The sequence below is a fragment of the Rhincodon typus genome, chromosome 8, assembly GCF_021869965.1.
Source record: "Rhincodon typus isolate 14 chromosome 8, sRhiTyp1.1, whole genome shotgun sequence".
Classification (NCBI taxonomy): Eukaryota; Metazoa; Chordata; class Chondrichthyes; order Orectolobiformes; family Rhincodontidae; genus Rhincodon; species Rhincodon typus.
The window spans coordinates 1,312,611-1,331,608 of NC_063339.1; the positions used below are offsets into that span (position 1 = coordinate 1,312,611).

Below are 18,998 nucleotides of genomic sequence, written 5' to 3' on the forward strand. Positions count from 1 at the left end.
TTTCCAGGATTTTGACCCAGCAACACTGAAGGAATGGCGATATATTTCCAAGTCAACATAGTGAGTGGCTTGGAGGGGAATTTAGAGGTGGTGTAATCCTAGACTGAGGTGGTCATGGGTTTGGAAGGTGCTGCCTGAGGATCTTTGGTGAATTTCTGCAGTGCATCTTGTAGATAGTACACACTGCTGCTACTGAGCATCGGTGGTGGAGGGAGTGAATACTTGTGGATGTTGTGCCAATCAAGTGGGTTACTTTGTCCTGGATGGTGTCAAGTTTCTTAAGGAGATGCACTCATCCTGGCAAGTAAAGAGTATCCCATCACACTCCTGACTTGTGCCTTGTCGATGGTGGGCAGGATGTGGGTGTCAAGGTGAAGTGAGAGTGACAGCACTTCACATCAAAGCTGCATTTGACCAAGTGTGGCATCAAAGAGCCCAAGCAAAACCGGAATCAGTGGGTATCAGAGGGCAAACTCTCCAGTGGTTGGAGTCATACCTGGCACATAAGAAGATGGTCGTGGTTGTTGGAGGTCAGTCATCTCAGCTCCAGGACATCTCTGCAGGAGTTCCTCAGGGTAGTGTCCTCGGCCCAACCATCTTCAACTGCTTCATCAATGCCCTTCCCTCCATCATAAAGTCAGCAGTGGGGATGTTCGCCGATGATTGCACAATGTTCAGCACCATTCATGACTCCTCAGATACTGAAACAGTCCATGTTCAAAGGCAACAAGATCTCGACAATATCCAGGCTTAGGCTGCCAAGTGGAAAGTAACATTTGCACCACATAAATGCCAGCAAATGGCAATCTCCAATAAGAGACTGTCCCTTGACATTCAGTGGTGTTACAATCACTGAATCCCAAACTATCAACATCATTGGGGTTACCATTGAATAGAAACTCAACTGGACTCACCACATGACCACTGTGGCTACAAGAGCAGGTCAGAGGCTAGAAATACTGCGGCGAGTAACTCACCTCAACGTCTGCCCACTGTCCACAAGGTACAAATCAGGAGTGTGATGGAATACTCCCCACCTGCATGGATGGTACAGCTCCAAAACAACACTCAAGAAGCTTAAAACCATTCAGGATAAAGCAGTCCTCTTGACTGGCACCACATCCAATAGCATCCACCCCCTCCATTACCAACACTCAGTAGCAGCAGTGTGTACTATCTACAAGACGCACTGCAGAAATTCACTCAAGTTCCTCAGACAGCACCTTCCAAACCCCCAACCACTTCCATCTGGAAGGACAAGAGCAGCAGATACATGGGAATACCACCCCCTGCAAGTTCCCCTCCAAGCCACTCACCATTCTGACTTGGAAATATATTGCTGTTCCTTCATTGTCACCGGGTCAAAATCCTGGAATTCCCATCCTAAGGGCATTGTGGGTTGACCCACAGCACATGGACTGCAACGGTTCAAGAAGGCAGCTCACCACCAGCTTTCCAAGGGCAAGTAGGGATGGGCAATAAATGCTGGCCCAGCCAGAGATGTCCATGTCCCACAAGTAAAAGAAAAAGTCAGGAGATGAGTTACTCGATGCAAGATTCCTACCTTATGACCTGCTCTTGTAGCTACTGTATTTATATAGCTATTTCAGTGCAGTTTCTTGTCAATAGTAACTCCCAGGGTGTTGATAGTGGGGAATTCAATGATGGCAATGCCTCTAAATTACAAGGGATAACAGTTAGATTCTCTCTTGTTGGAAATGTCTGGTGTAAATATTACTTGCGAATACTATTCAGACCTTGTTGCATTTGAACATGGACTGCTTCAGTATCTGAGGAGTCGCGAATGGTGCTGAACATTGTACAATCATCGGTGAACATCCCCACCTCTGACCTTATAATAGAGGGAAGGTCATTGATGAAGCAGCTGAAGATGGTTGGTCCTAGGACACTACCCTGAGGAACTCCTGCAGGGATGTCCTGGAGCTGAAATGACTGACCTCAACAATCACAACTAACTGACCCCAACCAGCAGGGAGGCACATCACTGATACACACTGATTCCAGTTTTGCTAGGGCTTCTCGATGTCACACTTGGTCAAATGCTGCTTTGATGCCATTCTCACCTTGCTCTGAAATTCAGCCCTATTTTCCATGTTTGAACAAGGCTGTATTGAGATCAGGAACTGAATGCACAGCACCACAGTAGTGTTCCTCCCTGAGCAGTGACCCTCCTACAGCACTATAGTGTCAGAGTCCTACAGCATGGAGACAGGCCCTTCAGCCCAAACTGGACCATGCTGGCCAAATGTCCATCCACGCTAACCCCATTTCCCTGCACTTGGCCCATATCCCTCTATATCTTACCTATCCATGTATTCATCCAAATGCCTTTTAAATGTGGTTAATGTACCTGCCTCAACCACTTCCGCTGGCAGCTCATTCCATATGCGTACCACTCTCCATGTAAAAAAAGTTGCCCTCAGGTTCCCATGTATTCTTTCCCCTCTTACCTTAAACTGATGCCCTCTAGTCTTCGATTCCCCAACCTGGGGAAAAAGACTGAGTGCATTCACCCTATCCATGCCTCTCATGATCTTGTACACTTCTATAAGATCCTCCATCAGTCGCCTACGCTCTAAAGAAAAATGCCGTAGCTAGTCCAACCTCCCCGTATAGCTCAGTCCCTTGAGTCCTGGCAACATCCTTGTAAATTTCTTCTGCACTCTTTCCCATCTAATAACATCCTTCCTGTAGCAAGGTGACCAAAACGGAACACAATACTCCAAGTGCAGCCTCACCAACATCCTGTACAACTGCAATATAACTTCCCAACTTCTACACTCAATGCCCTGACTGATGAAGGCCAGTGTGCCAAAAGCCTTCTTCGCTGCCCTGTCTACCTGTGACTCCACTTTCAGAGAAACCGTACACCTGAGTTCCAAGGTCCCTCTGTTCCACTACACTCCTTAAGACCCTACCATTCACCATGAAAATCCTATCTTGATTTGACTTTCCAAGTTGCAACACCTCACACTAATCTATATTAAACTCCATTTGCCATTTCTTGACCCACTTCCCCAGCTGATGAAGATCCTGCTGCAATTTCTGATAACCTTCCTCACTATCCAAAATACCACCTAACTAAACCTGACAGTGCGGCACTCCCTCAGCACTGATCCTCCAACAGTGCAGCACTCCTTCACTACTGACCCTCCGACAGTGCAGCACTCCCTCAGTACTGACCCTCCAATAGTGCGGCTCTCCCTCAGTACTGACCCTCCGACAGTGCAGCATTCCCTCAGCACTGACCCTCCGACAGTGCAGTGCTCCCTCAGCACTGACCCTCTGACAATGCAACACTCCCTCAGCATTGACACTCTCAGTACTGATGAAGCATAGTAGAATCTTTTAGATGAGTTGAACATTATGGAAGTGCAAAATGTGAGACATTGGATTTGTTGAGGCAGGGTTACAACAGCATATGGTTTAAGCAGGTGATGGTGCAGAGACATCACAATAGGGATAATTAGAAATTTCTGCACGAGGTGTGTTGAACGGAACAAGAAAATGGAGCATTGCTCTGTATCTACTCTGCCCATTCTCCATAGCCCTGGAACAATTCCATTTTTCCGGAGTATTCACCTGAGCATTTGGAACAAAACTGCAATGCTACTGTTCCCAAAACAAAGTGGACACTGGTTAGGATGGGGTTGAGGACAGCTGTGAATAAGAATCACTGGATTTGAAGCATTATCTCTGTTTCTCTCGCCACAGAGGCTGTCAGTCTTGCTGAGGGTCAGCAGCACATTCAGTTTTTATTTCAGATTTCCAGCATTCCCAGTATTTTGCTTTTATGTGAACACTGATTTTCCGGTTTCAGTGTCTCAGCATCAATATGTGAAGTCTGGGCAGGAAGCACCATCACCTTAGAACATGGAACATAGAACATAGAACATGGAACATGGAACATAGAACATAGAACATGTAACATGGAACATAGGACATGGAACAGTACAGCACAGTACAGGCCCTTCGGCCCACGATGTTGTGCCGAACTTTTACCTTAAACCTAAGGTCTATCTCACCTCCACTCCTACCTTACACTATCATCCATATGCCTATCTAATAGCTGCTTAAATGCCCCTAATGAGGCCGACTCCACTACCCTCTCCGGCAATGCATTCCACGCCCCGACCACTCTCTGAGTAAAGAACCTACCTCTGACGTCTCCCTGATATCTACTTTCACTCACTTTAAAACTATGCCCCCTCGTAATAGCTACCTCCACCCTAGGAAAAAATCTCTGGCTATACAGCTCTATCAAGTCACCTCTCATTATTCGTAATTCTAAAGAGAAAAGCCCTAGCTCTCTCAACCTTTTTTCGTAAGACCTTCCCTCCATTCCAGGCAACATCCTGGTAAATCTCTTCTGCACCTTTTCCAACCTTTAGTCATTAGTATTTCACAGGGGCTGGGTGTTGCTGGATGGGCCAGCATTTATTGCCTATTCCCAATTGCCCAGAGGGCAGATGACAGTCAACCGCATTGCTAAGGGTCTGGAGTCACACGTAGGCCAGACTGGGTAAGGATGGCTGATTTCCTTCCCTAAAGGACGTTAGTGAACCAGATGAGTTTTTAGAATAATCAACAATGGATTCATGATCATCATTAGCCTAACTTTTCATTCCAAAGTTTCACTGAATTCAAATTGCACTATTTGCCATGGTGGGATTTAAAAGTATGCTCCTGTGGACTTTAATCTGGGGCGCTGGATTCTTAATCGAGTGACATTCCCACTACACCATCTCCTCCTCCTGAAATCACGCAACATATTTGGTCAGTGATGGATGCTTCACATTTCCTAGTTTTTAGTTGGAAGGTAAGTGAAGGTGGGCAGTGTTTCCACGCAAACCAGTACTGAGGGATGATATGCTCCAAATAGCTTGGGTTCTCAGTGGCTAATTAAGCAAACAGAGTGTGACCCTAGCATTGTCTGGCAGGAGGGCAGAAGCTGGGGCAGATCTGTAGCAATATTTAAAAACATCATTAGATGTTCGTCTCTGCACTGTTTTCACACGTGCGACAAAACACTAAGTCCATGGAAACAGCATTCATCTCCACTCTATTCCTGTTAAGTGTTAATCAGAAGACAACGACTCTGACATCGATGAAACTGGTTTCTGACTGGAGTCAATATACAATTCTTTGTGAAGAGGTTTCCTGTCTGGAAGGTGGCCTGATGCGCCAGCTTGGATTGCAAGAGCACTGTCGAGAGGTCCCACATGCAGCTGCTGGACAGACGTTAGTGAGGGGGAGTTAGCAAGGGATAGGAATGTGAACCTTGATCCCAGGGAGGGAGTCTGACCCCTGACCCCAAGGATCCAAACTTGGTTGGTTGAGGTATACAGGAGAGGAGGCATTCAGGAGGGAGTGTTTGGGACGTGGGCATACAGGAGGATCAGGTGTGCAGGAGATGGAGCACTCATGGCACTGGGACGTAGAGGAGGGTTAAGATGTAGAGGAGGTGGGGTATATGGGAGGGGGTATACAATAAAGAAGGGTGACAGGATGCACGGAGGGGTGCTGAAATGAGGAGGAGAGTAACATAACGGAGGTCGGAGGCTTTGTGCACAGGAGAGTTAATGTATATGTAAGCAGCTTACTATTCACCCCTGGCAGGGTCAGTGTTTACTCAGTAGGACTGGAATCTAATTTCTAGTAAGTGCCTGAACTTCTCCACATTTTTGTGGTTTGTGCAGTGTGGCAGTGCCTGAGTGTGGGATAAAGGGAAACGTCAGCACAAAACTGAGCAGGCTAAAGTCTAAAAAGAGGTAGGGATTCCTCGGGAATGAAAGGTGCACTGTGGCACCTAATAATGGAGTGTCCTGGAAGTACCCTCAGCAGGAAAGAAAAGGGGGTGATAATCCTGGGTCCGAGGACAGGGTTTTACTCAACTACATTCAGAAATACTCTTTCTCAAAAGACTGTAGTATAAAACTCACTCCCAAAAACCTGCTTGGTGCCTGTAACAAACACTGTTAATGTCTTTTGAGGTATAGAGTGATACAGTAATACAACATGGAAACAGGCCCTTCGGCCCAAACTGCTCCATGCTGACCATGGTGCCTACTCAGCTAGTTCCAATTGCCTGCACTTGGTCCATGTCCCTCTAAAGCTTTCTCAACCATGTACCTGTCCAAATGTTTCTTAAATTTTGCTATTGTACCTGTCTCAACCACATTGTCTGGCAGCTCATTCCATATACACACCACTCTCTGTGTGAAGAAGTTGTCCCTCAGGTCCTTCTTAAATCTTTCTCCTCTCACCTTAAACCTATGCCCTCTCGGTTTCAATTCCCCATCCCTGGGAAAAAGAGTATTTGATTTATCCTATCTATGCCCCTCATGATTTTATACATCTCAGTAAGGTCACCCCTCATTCTCCTACATTCCAACAAATCTCCTATCCTGGCCAACATCTCACTATAACTCAGGCCTACCAGTTCTGACAATATCCTCTTTGTAAATTTTCTTTTCCCACTTTCCAGTTTAATTATGCCTTTCCTATAACAGGGTGACCAAAACTGGACACATACTCCAAGTGCGGCCTCACCAAAGACTTATACATCTGTAACACAACGTCTCAACTCCTGTACTCAATGCCTCAACCGATGAAGGCCAGCATGCTAAATGCCTTCTTCACCACCCTGTCTACCTGTGAAGCTGCTTTCAACAAACTATGTACTTGTACTCCTTGGTCCCTCTGTTCCACAACACTCCTCAGGACCTTACCATTTACTGTATAAGTCCTACCTTGGTTTGACTTTCCAAAGTGCAACACCTCACATTTATGTGTATTGAATTGCATTTGCCAATCCTCAGCCCACTTCCCCATTTGATCAAGATCCCTCCGTAATTTTTGATAACCTTCCTCACTCTCAACGATACCTCCTAATTTTGTACCATCTGCATACTTACAATGTACATGGCATGATTAGTAAGAATGGAAACCCAAAATCACCATTGCCCTAAACTCAGAAACAGTAAGAACTGCTGATGCTGGAGTCAAAGATAACACAGTGTGGAGCTGGAGGAGCACAGCAGGCCAGGCAGCATCAGAGGAGCAGGAAAGCTGACATTTCGGGTTGGGACCCGAAGCTCCACTACCCTAAACTCAATGGTTTCCAGTATACACAATATCACAGTCAACTAAACACCAACATTACAGTAATAAATACACTCACACGCTAGATGGATTAGTGAGATGCTGAAACAACAATAATGTAGACAGCTGTAAATATTTGTTCTTCTCAATTCTCATTCTCCCATTCACCTCTCCTCCTTATACTCTGAGCAGCCTATATTTATTCTTTCATCTTTGATCACTGGACTCCTTGGGGATCCTGCCAACCTTCCACACAATTCAGGAATACACTGGTACCATGGCCAAAAATATCTTTGGGCCTTGATTTTGCTCCCTTTTGTTGAAGTAAAGATCCTTGTTGTATGCAGCAACTTTGTAAAGCTCTTGGTCAAAGAATGTTCTTGATCAAACAATCATCAATATAAACACAAGGTCGGAGCAGGAGTCCTTGTTAAAAACATGGACTCTGTCATAGCGACACGATGTCAGTGTCCATGCTCAGAAAAATCAACACTTTCACAACTTACAGCCTAAGTTCAACCTCCTTCAGTATCACTGGGTCAAAATCTTGTAGTTCCCTCCACAAAGGTATTGTGGGTCCTCATGGACTGCAGCGGTTCAAGAAGGCTGCTCACCACCACCTTCTCAAGGGCAACTAGGGACGGGCAATAAATGCTGGCCCAGTCAGCAACACCCATGTCCATGAGTTAATGCAAAAAAAACCTCTAGATTTTCCATCAAAAATGTGTGATGTTGGAATTCCAACTTGATTGTTTAAAACTGAGCATGGAATTTGTGGTGGCAAATGGCAAATAGCTTGAGCCATATATAAATCAGTTTGCTCAAACTAGCACCTTAACACAGCTTAAGCTGTGTCACTGATGCCTGTGTTAACAGGAAATGGTCACTGCCACTTGGTGGAGGAGTTCATAATGAACAGAGACAGTGTAAACTTCAGCTTGTCCAAAACTGCTGCCCATGTTCTTACTCACATCAGGTTGTGTTCACCCACTAACCTTGTGCATGCCAGTCTCCACTAAGAAATGCAATAGAAGGAACCAATGTTAAAATTCTCAACCTTATTTACTTATTCCTTCAACAGCCACATCTTTTTAACTTCCTCTGAGATAATTCTGTATTTCTTCTGGCTAATTATCAGCCTCAACACTCTGCAGGTCTGATCTGTTGATTCAGAGCTGCTTTGATCCCCCTCAGACAGGTCTGTCTGTCTAGGTTAGCGTCTGTTTAGCCTTCCTCTCCTGATGAAGTGGCAAAGGCGATCACAACTCTACCTGTCCAGTCGGGGCCTGTTACACCTGCAGCCTCTATTAGAGATCCTTATGGCATAAAAGCCACTTGATCAGACAGTTCTTAACTGAGGCCAATGTATACATAAGATCTGGTGTCAGGCATTTCACAGACTGATGGAAGGTGAGCCACAGGAAAAGAAAGAATCACAAGCTCTGCCAAGGTAAGTGAAGAGCCGCTGGGACTTGCTCCTGCGAAGATTCTTTGTTTTGTTTCTTCCTCCTGAGAAGTGGAGTGTGCACTGCCCAGAGTGTGATTGAATTGGAAACCCAAGGTTCCAGGAGGTAGCTGATTACAGTCAGGGCAGTAGCACAGAACGTGACCAATTGGCCTGACCTTTCTCACATCAGAGAATTGGTCAGGTTTCCCAATCCCGATCAATGTCTAGTGTCCGTTACTGTGAATTGCCAATTTAGTCTGGGTGAGAATAGATGCAGACTTTGAATAATTGTAAGTCCAATCTTCATTGTACATTATTTCCAATATTACATATCCAATGTATACCATTCTCTCTAACATGCTCTGCATGCACTGTTCCCTAGGATGTACTGTGTGTATACGCTATTCAACATACACAATGCATCTTTATCACTGAGAGGTAAGAGTGCAACCACTGAGCCAAGGCTGACACCTACTGTGTATATAAGATAACACACACTGTACCTCCTATTCCTTATTTACCACTGGGAGGGACTCTCAATTTTGGGGTACGTTAATGTCAGTGATGCAGCAGGCTATGTATTACAGATACTGCCACTACTCTAAATTACAGACTAACACTGGAGAATCGTTCCAACAGCTGTACTACATGGAAGACAACATTAAGGCTTTACTAACAGGGGTATAGGTACAACAGTAATGAGGTGATGTTGAACTTGTACAATAGACCTTTTGTTTTTATTCATTAACAGGATGAGGGCATCACTGGCTAGGAAGCATTTATTGCCCATCCCTAATTGCCCAGAGAGCAGTTAAGAGTCAAGCACATTGCGGTGGGTCTGGAGTCACATGTAGGCCAGACCAGGTAAGGATGGCAGTTTCCTTCCCTAAACGACATTAGTGAACCAGATGGGTTTTTCCAACAATCAACAATGGATTCATGGTCATCATTAGATTCTTAATTTCAGATATTTTATTGAATTCAATTCCACGATCTGCCACGGCAGGATTTGAACCCAGGTCCCTGGAACATTACCTGGGTCTCTGGATTAACAGCCCAGCGATAATACCACTAGGCCATCACCTCCCCACCTGTTACAGCTCAGCTGGAGTATTGTGTACAGAAGTGATTTACAAGAATGGTTCCAGGAATGAGAAACTTCAGTGATGCCGATAGATTGAAGAAGTTGGGACTGTTTTCCTTGGACAGAAGAAGGCTGAGAGGAGATCTGACAGAGGTTTTCAAAATCATGAGTGGACCAGAGTAGAACAGGAGAAGCTGTTCCTGTTCGTAAAAGGAACAAGAATGAGAGGGCATAGGTTCAAAGTGATGTGCAAATGAAGCAAGGGTTTCTGATGAAGGGTCTAGGCCCGAAACGTCAGCCTTCCTGCTCCTATGATGCTGCTTGGCCTGCTGTGTTCATCCAGCTCTACACCTTGTTATCTCAGATTTTCCAGCATCTGCAGTTCCTACTATCTATGAAACAACCAATTAGGTCTGATATGCACTGCCTGGAAATGTGGTGGAGGCAGGTTCAATTGAGGCATTCAAGATGGCATTGGATAGTTACTTAGATAAAAATAACATGCAAGGGGAAAGCAGGAGACGGGCACCAGGTAATGATGCTCACTTATTGAGCCAGTTCAAGCCTGGTGCACTGAATCACCTCCTTCTGCACTGTAATAATTCTGTGATTCTGATTCTGTCCACAGGAGAGGCTGATGGATGCAGCAGAAGGTAAAGGGGGCAGTGCTTAGCACAGTGAGCAACTCCCTCGATGTTGAACGGATGTTTCAAGTTGGATACTGTGGCACCTTGAAAGCAGATATTGTGAGGGAAGGATTAGATACATCCAAAAAAACCAAGGGAGGTAACAGAGATCTATGATGTTGCGTCTGTGACAGGCAATGGGGTGCAGGTGGTATCCTGACATGGTACAAGGACGAATTAACAGTTATGCTGGCAGAGCAATCAGGAGTGGAGGGAAGGCAGTGGGTCAGAGTGGATGCAGAGGTTCCTACCTGATACCCTCTGGGGGATTGCCTTTCTGGTCGTCCCCGGCCTGTTACTTGGTGGTGGTCTGGGTGGGAGGAGTGAAGGATTGCTCTCAGAACCCTCCAGCTTCTGTTGGCTGACTGGCCACTGGCTGCAGAGGTTGCTGCTCACTGAGGTCTGACCCCCTGCTGCTAGGGCTGCTGACCACTGCGGGCTAGGTTCCATGGCCGGCAACTGGCTTTCTGCAAGGATTGCCTGAAACAGCAAGGAACATGAATACATTGACAACAATTACACGCTGCTATAAATGTACAGTACACTCAGACATGCACATATATCAATACAAATGCAGTCATATGTATATAATTACATGTAAACATTACAGAAACATAGAATGCTTATAACAACACAGGAGGCCATTTGGTCCATTGCGATTGTGCTAGCTTTAGAAATAAGTAATACACCCAGTACCACTTCCTCACCTTCCCCCACTAAAACTGAACTTTCTTCTTTTTCATAAAAAAAGTGCAGATCTCTTCTGATTACCTTGAGTGAAACTGCTCATGTGTCATAAGTCCCATCTTCTCCAATCTTACTTTAGCACTAAAGTCCCTCATCCCTGGAACCTTTCTTGTAAACCTCTAATATACTCCCTCCAGTGCATTCACATCCTTCCTGAAGTGTGGTGTCCAGAACTGGCCACAATACTCCACTTGAGAGTGAACCAGTGTTTTTTGAATTTATAGAAAAAGGCAAACCTCCTTGTATTTGTACACTTTATATGATACTGTGTACTTTATGAATCACTCTCTCTCAGCTTGCCCTGTCACCTTCAATGACTTACGCAAATACACGCAAAGGTTCTTCTGCTCCTGCACACCCTTTATAATGGTGCCCTTTGCTTTCTCATGTCTCTCCATTTTCTCCTAGAACAAAGAACAGTACAACACAGCAACAGGACCTTCAGCCCATCAAATCTGCTCCAACGCCTGACTAAAGACTTTTTGTTTCTACATCGTCTGTATCCCTCTATTCCCTACTTATTCATGTATCTGTCAAGATGCCTCTTCAACATTGCTACATATCTATGCATCTGGCAGTGCTTTCCAGGTACATAACACCCTCTGTGTAAAGAACTTGCCTCTCACATTTCCTTTAAACTTACCCCTTTTTATCTTACATCTATGTCCCCAAGTAATTGACATTCGTATCCTGGAAAAAAGACTCCGACTATCCATTCTATCCATACCTCTCATCATTTTGTAAACTTTTATCAGGTGACCCCTCAGCCCCTGATGTTCAAATGAAAACAAACTCCAATCTTTCCTCATAGCTAATACCCTCCAGCCAGACAACATCCTGGTAAACCAACACAGTTCTGGAGAATTCTGAAGAAGGGTCCCAACCCGAAACACCAACTTTCCTGGTCCTCTGATGCTGCCTGGCCGGCTGTGTACCTCCAGCTCCACACTGTGTTATCTCTGACTCCAGCATCTGCAGTCCTTGCTATCCCCGGTAAACCATTTCTATATCCTCCCCAAAGCCTCCACATCCGTCTGGTAGTGTAGTGACCAGAACTGTATGGACATAGGAAGAGATGGATGCACAAGAAGCCAGAGTCAAAGGAATACAATGTTGCTGGAGGGCTAGGGGTCCAATTTAGACCTGTCAGGCTATGGTGACTTTGGCCTGTTGCTGCAATACTCCATTACCTACTGACAGGCTCAGTCTGATGGCTCCACACTGCACCTTTTTACTCCACCTTCATGTGAGACTTCAATTTCAATCTCATACTTAACTCTCAACCCTTCTCCTTGGTATCCTTGGAATAGTGGATACAATTTATTGGGAACCTTTCAATAGTTTGAAAGAATAATGGCTTGCATCTGTGCAGCCACTTAATTTTCAGTGGACGTATTTCAAACTGATACCAAATCTTTCTGATACACACAACCACAGAACTGAATTTAGACATTGAGCAAACCAACGGTGTGGCTTGGTCACTAGATTATCAATCAGTTCATTCAACTTTTTCCAAAGGAAATGACGCAGCTGTTGATTACATGGACATTGAAGGATATTGCGGGGGAAGTGGGGGGGGGAACTGGGATAATTATCAAAAAGTATAGGGAGTAAACAAGAGAATGGGATTGGACTGAATGGGACAAATCTTAAAAAACCTTGACAATAAAGTTTGTGGGAAATGAGCAGGACTGGTTTAGTAGGCTGGATGGCTCATGTACAGAAACCAGCAATGGTCAAATGGCTTGCTTCTAAGCTAGAATATTCTAGACCGTTCTATACTAAACGTAGCACATTCGTGTGATGTGAAATTGCCATTACAAATTCTGTGAAAACCTTCAAATTCTACGCAACAAGTTGATAGTATACAGCAATGTGACCCACTGCTGCAGCAACAACATAGGAAACTACCTGAGACAAACACCAAGTTCAAAGAAGATGAATACATGAAGATAGTTATTTTAACATTGCAATATGGCAGGGGCACTAATTGAAGGAAATGATTTTCGAGGTGTAGAGTGATCGACATTGTTGAATGTGGTATGGAAGGTTTTGTTTTCAGTTGGGCAGAGATTTAGGACAGGTGTGAACCACAGCACTGGAGCCAAATACAAAGCACTTTCTGTTGAGACACGCTGGTAAATGCTGAAGTAAAAACAGACCCTGCTACTGTAAAAACAACACACTGAGGCTGGGGCTGAAGCCAAAGCCCCACAGGCATTCCTACTGCTTTTGTTTCAAGATGTCGGAGAGTCAAATCAGCACATGCACACGGATAAATCCAACACGGCAGAATTCCTGATCACCTCCTTGACATTTGCAACCCTCAATTTGTAACAGTGAGTGCAATTTGAGTTACATGGATATCTAACCACAACTAGCTCCTGCTATCTGCCATGATGGAGCGCCACAGTGTTGGAGGGTCAGTATTGAGACAATGCCATACTGTTGGAGGGTCAGTACTGAGGGAGTGCCACACTGTTGGAGGGTCAGTACTGAGGGAGTGCCGCACTGTTGGAGGGTCAGTACTGAGGGAGTGCCGCACTGTCGGAGGGTCAGTGCTGAGGGAGCGCCGCACTGCCGGAGGGTCAGTGCTGAGGAAGTGCTGCACTGTTGGAGGGTTAGTACTGAGGGAGTGCTGCACTGTCAGAGGGTTAGTACTGAGGGAATGCCGCACTGTCAGAGGGTTAGTACTGAGGGAGCGCCACACTGTCAGAGGGTTAATACTGAGGGAATGCTGCACTGTCGGTGGATCAGTGTTGAAGGAGTGCTGCACTGTCAGAGGGTGAGCGCTGCACCATCGGAGGATCAGTGTTGAGGGAGTGCCGCACTTTCGAAGGATCAGTGCTGAGAACGTGTCGCACTGTCGGAGGGTCAGTACTGAGGGAGCGCCGCACTGTCAGAGGGTCAGCTCCGAGGGAGTGTCGCACCGTCAGAGGGTCAGTACTGAGGGAGTGCCATACTGTCGAAGGGTCAGTACTGAGGGAGTGCCACACTACCAGAGGGTCAGTACTGATGGAGTGCCGCACTGTCAGACAATCAGTACTGAGGGAGTGTCACACTGTCAGAGGATCAGTACTGAGGGAGTGCCGCATTGTCGGAGGGTCAGTACTGAGAGAGCGCCGCACTGTCAGGAGGTCAGTGCTGAGGGAGTGGGCACTGTCAGAGGGTCAGTACTGACTGAGTGCCGTACTGTTGGAGGGTCAGTACTGAGGGAGTGTCGCACTGTCAGAGGGTCAGTGCTGAGGAAGTGCAGCACTGTCAGAGGGCCAGTGTTGAAGGAGCACTGCACTAGCGAAGGGTCAGTACTGAGGGAGCGCCGCACTGTCGGAGGGTCAGTGCTGAGGGAGTGCCACAAACCTACAGTGTAATAGTGTGTGTGTATTTGAGAGAGAGTGAGTGTGTGTGTGTGTGTGTGAGTGCGTGTGTACATGTGCGTCTGCGTGAGTGTGAGTGGGTGTGCGGAAATGTGAGTTTGAGAGAGTGTGTGTCTTTGATGCCAGGTTGATACCTCAACCAGTGAATGAAAGACTGAGCATGTTGTATACACAATGCTGTGTCATCAGCAAAGGGTCAGAAAGAGTTGAAAGAAAGCTGAAAAAAACAACTCATTAATAAGTGTCATCCAGATTGCTGCCAGAATTCTGCTTCTCTGGTTTTATGTGCTTCCCCGTCCAAAATATTTGTGTGCCTGTTTGTGAGACCATACAAAGTAGGAGCAGAAATAGGCTGCTCCACCATTCAATGAGATCATGATTGATCTGATAATCCTCAACTCCACTTTCCTGCCTTTTCCCTATAACACTTGATTCCCTGTTGACTAAACATCTGTCTCTCTCAGCCCTGAATATACTTAATGATCCATCCTTGACATCCCTCTATGGCAAAGAATTCCACAGATTCACTACTCTCTGAGATAATTCCTCCCCACCTCTGCCTTCAATGTGTGAATACCTAGTCTGAGATTATGCCCTGTGGGCCTAGATTGTCCCACAAGGGGAAACAACCTTTCTGCATTTACCCTGTCAAATCCCATAAGAATCATTGATGTTTCAATATGATTTCTCATTTTTCTAACTCCAATTAGTACATGTAAGTGAATGGGAATTTTAAAAAGAGATAGCGTGTAAGTTTTCAAGTTATAAATTCACAGTTCACATTTCTTTATCACCATTGGTTAATAAGAGTTTGGTTACAGTAAATTATTACTTTTCTGTTAATGAAAAGAAAACCAGGTGTGCATATTCTTTCAACTTAAATTGCACATATTGAGTAATTTGATGGTTTAGTCAAATTTACAGATTCATGACAACTCTGGAAATAGTGAGGCTTGATTTCCAACACGCTACTCCTCCCCTGACAACTCTCAATCTGTAATTTCACCTTCAAAGATTCATGCACACTCTTTCCAACTGTGCTGTTAACCCTATTTTATCCAAGCCTATCTCTTCTGCCAAACTGCAGCCTCTCACAATTTTCTGTACTAAATTCTATCTGATACTTGCATTCCCACTCTGCTAGCCCATCTATGTCATGTTGAGTTGATTTATATCATCCTCATTGTTTACCATTCCTCCAGGTTTTATGGCACCTGTTTTATTTTGCTCAATATTTCAAAGTCCAAGTCATTTATGTACATCCTCAGGGACACCTAAAAAAAGCCCGTGTCTACCATTCTTCAGCCTGAAAAATAACCATTGAAAATAAGGAGGAATTTCTTCAGCAAGACAGCATTGACTCTGCGGAACTCACTGCCACAGAAGGCTGTGGAGACCAAGTCATTGAGTGTTTTTCAGAGACAGACACGTTCTTGATTAATTAAGGGATCAAGGGTTACTGAGAGAAGGCAGGACAACGAGATTTAAGAACATATCAGCCACGATCAACTGGTGGAACATACCCGATGGGCTGAATGGCCCATTTCTGGTCCTATACCTTATGGTCAATTATGAGCATACGAATCAGGAGCAGATGTAGCCCTTTTGGCATCTCAATCCTGCTCTGCCATTCAGTAAGATCATGGTTGATGCGTTTGCAACCTCAAATCAACATTCTTACCTACCTCTAATAACCTTTCATCCCTTCCCTTGACAAGAATTTATCTGAATTGGCCTTAAAAATATTCAAGGACTGTGCTTCCACCACCTTTTCAGGAAGGGAGTTCCAAAGACTCACGATCAGCTGAGGGAAAAAATTTTCACCTCATCAGCTTTAAATGGGCAAACCTTGAATTTTTAAACGGTGATCCTAGTTCTCATTTCTCCCAGAAGGAAAAAAAAAAGTCCTGTCTACATCAACCTGTCAAGTCCTCTCACAATCTTCATCACAGCTAATTTTCTATCCATGTTAACATTGACCTTCCTATTCCATGAGGTGGTTTGTCAAATAGAGGTATCTTACAGAAAGTGAAGAGTGTGGGTCAGACTCGATGGAATATCAAAGGGTATGGAGAATGAGCAGGTGAGTGGGGTCTTACTGGATGTGATTATACTGGCTATCAGGCAGTGAGAGGAAGAGTAAGATAGTGCTGGGGGTGGCACAGTAGCTCAGTGGTTAGCAAAGCTGCCTCACAGCACCAGCGACCCAGGTTCAATTCCACCCTTGGGCAACTGTCAGTGTGGAGTTTGCACATTCTTCACATATTCTGTGTAGGTTTCCTCTGGGCGCTCCGGTTTCCTCCCACAGTCCAAAGATGGTTGGGTGGATTGGCCATGCTAAATTGCCAATAACGTCCAGGGATGTACAGGTTCGGTGTCTTAGCCATGGGAAATGCAGGGTTATAGGGATGGGGCGGAGGGGGTTCTGGTTGGGATGCTCTTCGGACGGCAGGATGGCCTGCTTCCACACTGTAAGGATTCTATTAAATGATCTCAAAAATACTTTTCAACATGGTTTCTCATGGCATGGTGACCAGAGAGTTTTCTCCATTGTCCACATTTAGTACTGGTTTTCTTGTTAATTTCATTCATGAGTGAAATATACAATTCAACAGGGGTAAGTTCCATCAGTACACACTGACTTAACTTCCCATGCCACGTAGCCCTGTATATATAGAGACTAGCAATAAGAAATGTGGGAAAAAGTCAACAGGTCAGGCAGCATCTGTGTGGGTACAGAGAAACAGTTAAGATTTTGGGCCTGTGATTTTGCATCATATCTGAGAAAAGTTAGCAATGTAATGGGTTTTGAGCATGTCAAAAGAGGGAGGTAAAAAGACAAATAGAGGAAAGGTCTATGATCGGGTGGAAAACTGACAGATCAGATCAAACAACAAAAAATCTTGTGCTGGTATTTTTTTCTCTTTTTTTTATTAATTTCTTTATTTAGCATTTAGATAGCTGCTATCCTTTCATTCACACCTCATCTATACACTTCTTTGTTTGCCTGACTTATTACCACTCCCTTTAGCATCTGCAACACAAACAGTTTTCTTATTAAATCTCTCCTGCCCTCCTCCATTCTGACACAGAACCCTTCTTCTTGTCCCTCCTCAGTCAATTGCTCAAACCTATTGTGTTGTGAACTTTTCTTTACTCTGGTGAAGATCACCGGGCTGAAACATCTAATTAGAATCATAGAGTCCTACAGCATGGAGACGGGCCCTTCGGCCCAAAAGGGTCCATGCCAACCAAAACGTCCATCCACGCTAAACCCCATTTCCCTAGATTTGGCCCATATCCTTCTAAACCTTTCCTATCCATGTATTTGTCCAAATGCCTTTTGAATGCTGTTAATGTACCCACCTCAACCACTTCTTCTGGCAGCACATTCCATATGCATACCACCCTCTGTAAAAAAGTTGCCCCTCAGGTTCCCGTATATTCTTTCCCCTCGTACCTTCAACTATTTTGGTCCATGGCTGCTGCCAGGCCCTGTGAATACTTCTAAGATTTTCTACGTTCATTACAGATTTCCAGATTCCATGTTTATCACTCTGACACTATTTAAGCCTTTTAAAAATTCTTTTGTGGGATGTGAGTGTTGCTGGCAGAGCTAGCATTTATCATCCATCCCTAACCGCCCTTGAACTGGGTGGCTAGCTCAGCCATTTCAGATGGCAGTTAAGAGTGTGCCACAAACGAAATCAGAAAGTGCTAGAGAAACTCAGCAGCTCTGACAACATCTGTGGAGAGAGAAACAGAGTTTCTTTGGTTTATTGAAGAGTCAGCCACATTGCTTTGGGTCTGGAGTCACATGGATGCCGGACCAATTAAGAAAAGAGGATTTCCTTCTTTTGAAGGAAGGGCATTATTGAACCCAATGGGATTATATGATGATCATGGTCATAGTCGTCAATACAGTGACCAGTTTTGTAATTCCAAATTTATAAACTGAACATAAATTCCACCAATTGCTCTGGTGGGGATGCTAGATTAACTCTTCTATAAAATAGGTCATTTTCAAGCTAGGGTTGGGTGATTTGTGAGAAGTTTCATCCAGTGGTTCAGAATATTATTATTGCAATTCAGCCCTGTTAAACATTTAATAAGTATTTAGAGGTATTTGCAAGGCTTTGGGCCAAATGCTAGCAAATGGGATTAGAGTAGTTATATGATTGTTTTTGACCATCATAGATTCAATGGGCTGAAGAGCCTTTTTCTTTACTCTAGACCTCTATGACATTCTCCCAGCACTCTCACCAACCTATCTCACAGAATGAAACAACTGTTCCCAGTATCTCTTCCTTGCTCCACCTGGATCTGTGCCTCCCTCCCTTCCTCTCCCTTGTGGGCAGTGAGTCGATCACGGAGATGACTTCAAATAATCACTGTCTACAATGCAGAACATGGTACCTGGATCCACACCCAACGCCAGACTCAGGTTGAAAACTGATTCAGAGATAATGGGAACTGCCGATGCTAGAGAATCTGAGATAACAAGGTGTAGAGCTGGATGAACACAGCAGGCC

At 44.8% G+C, this 18,998-nt stretch overlaps 1 protein-coding gene across 1 annotated transcript in view; it reads right to left on the bottom strand.

Annotated features, from left to right (window-relative positions):
• The window catches only part of LOC109922314 (tubulin polyglutamylase TTLL5-like), a 343,698-nt gene that overhangs the window by 14,696 nt on the left and 310,004 nt on the right, over positions 1 to 18,998 (bottom strand). Inside the window, exon 25 of the mRNA XM_048599989.1 lies at positions 10,594 to 10,822. Coding sequence (XP_048455946.1) covers positions 10,594 to 10,822 — 229 coding nt within the window. The remainder of the gene's footprint in view (positions 1 to 10,593; positions 10,823 to 18,998) is intronic.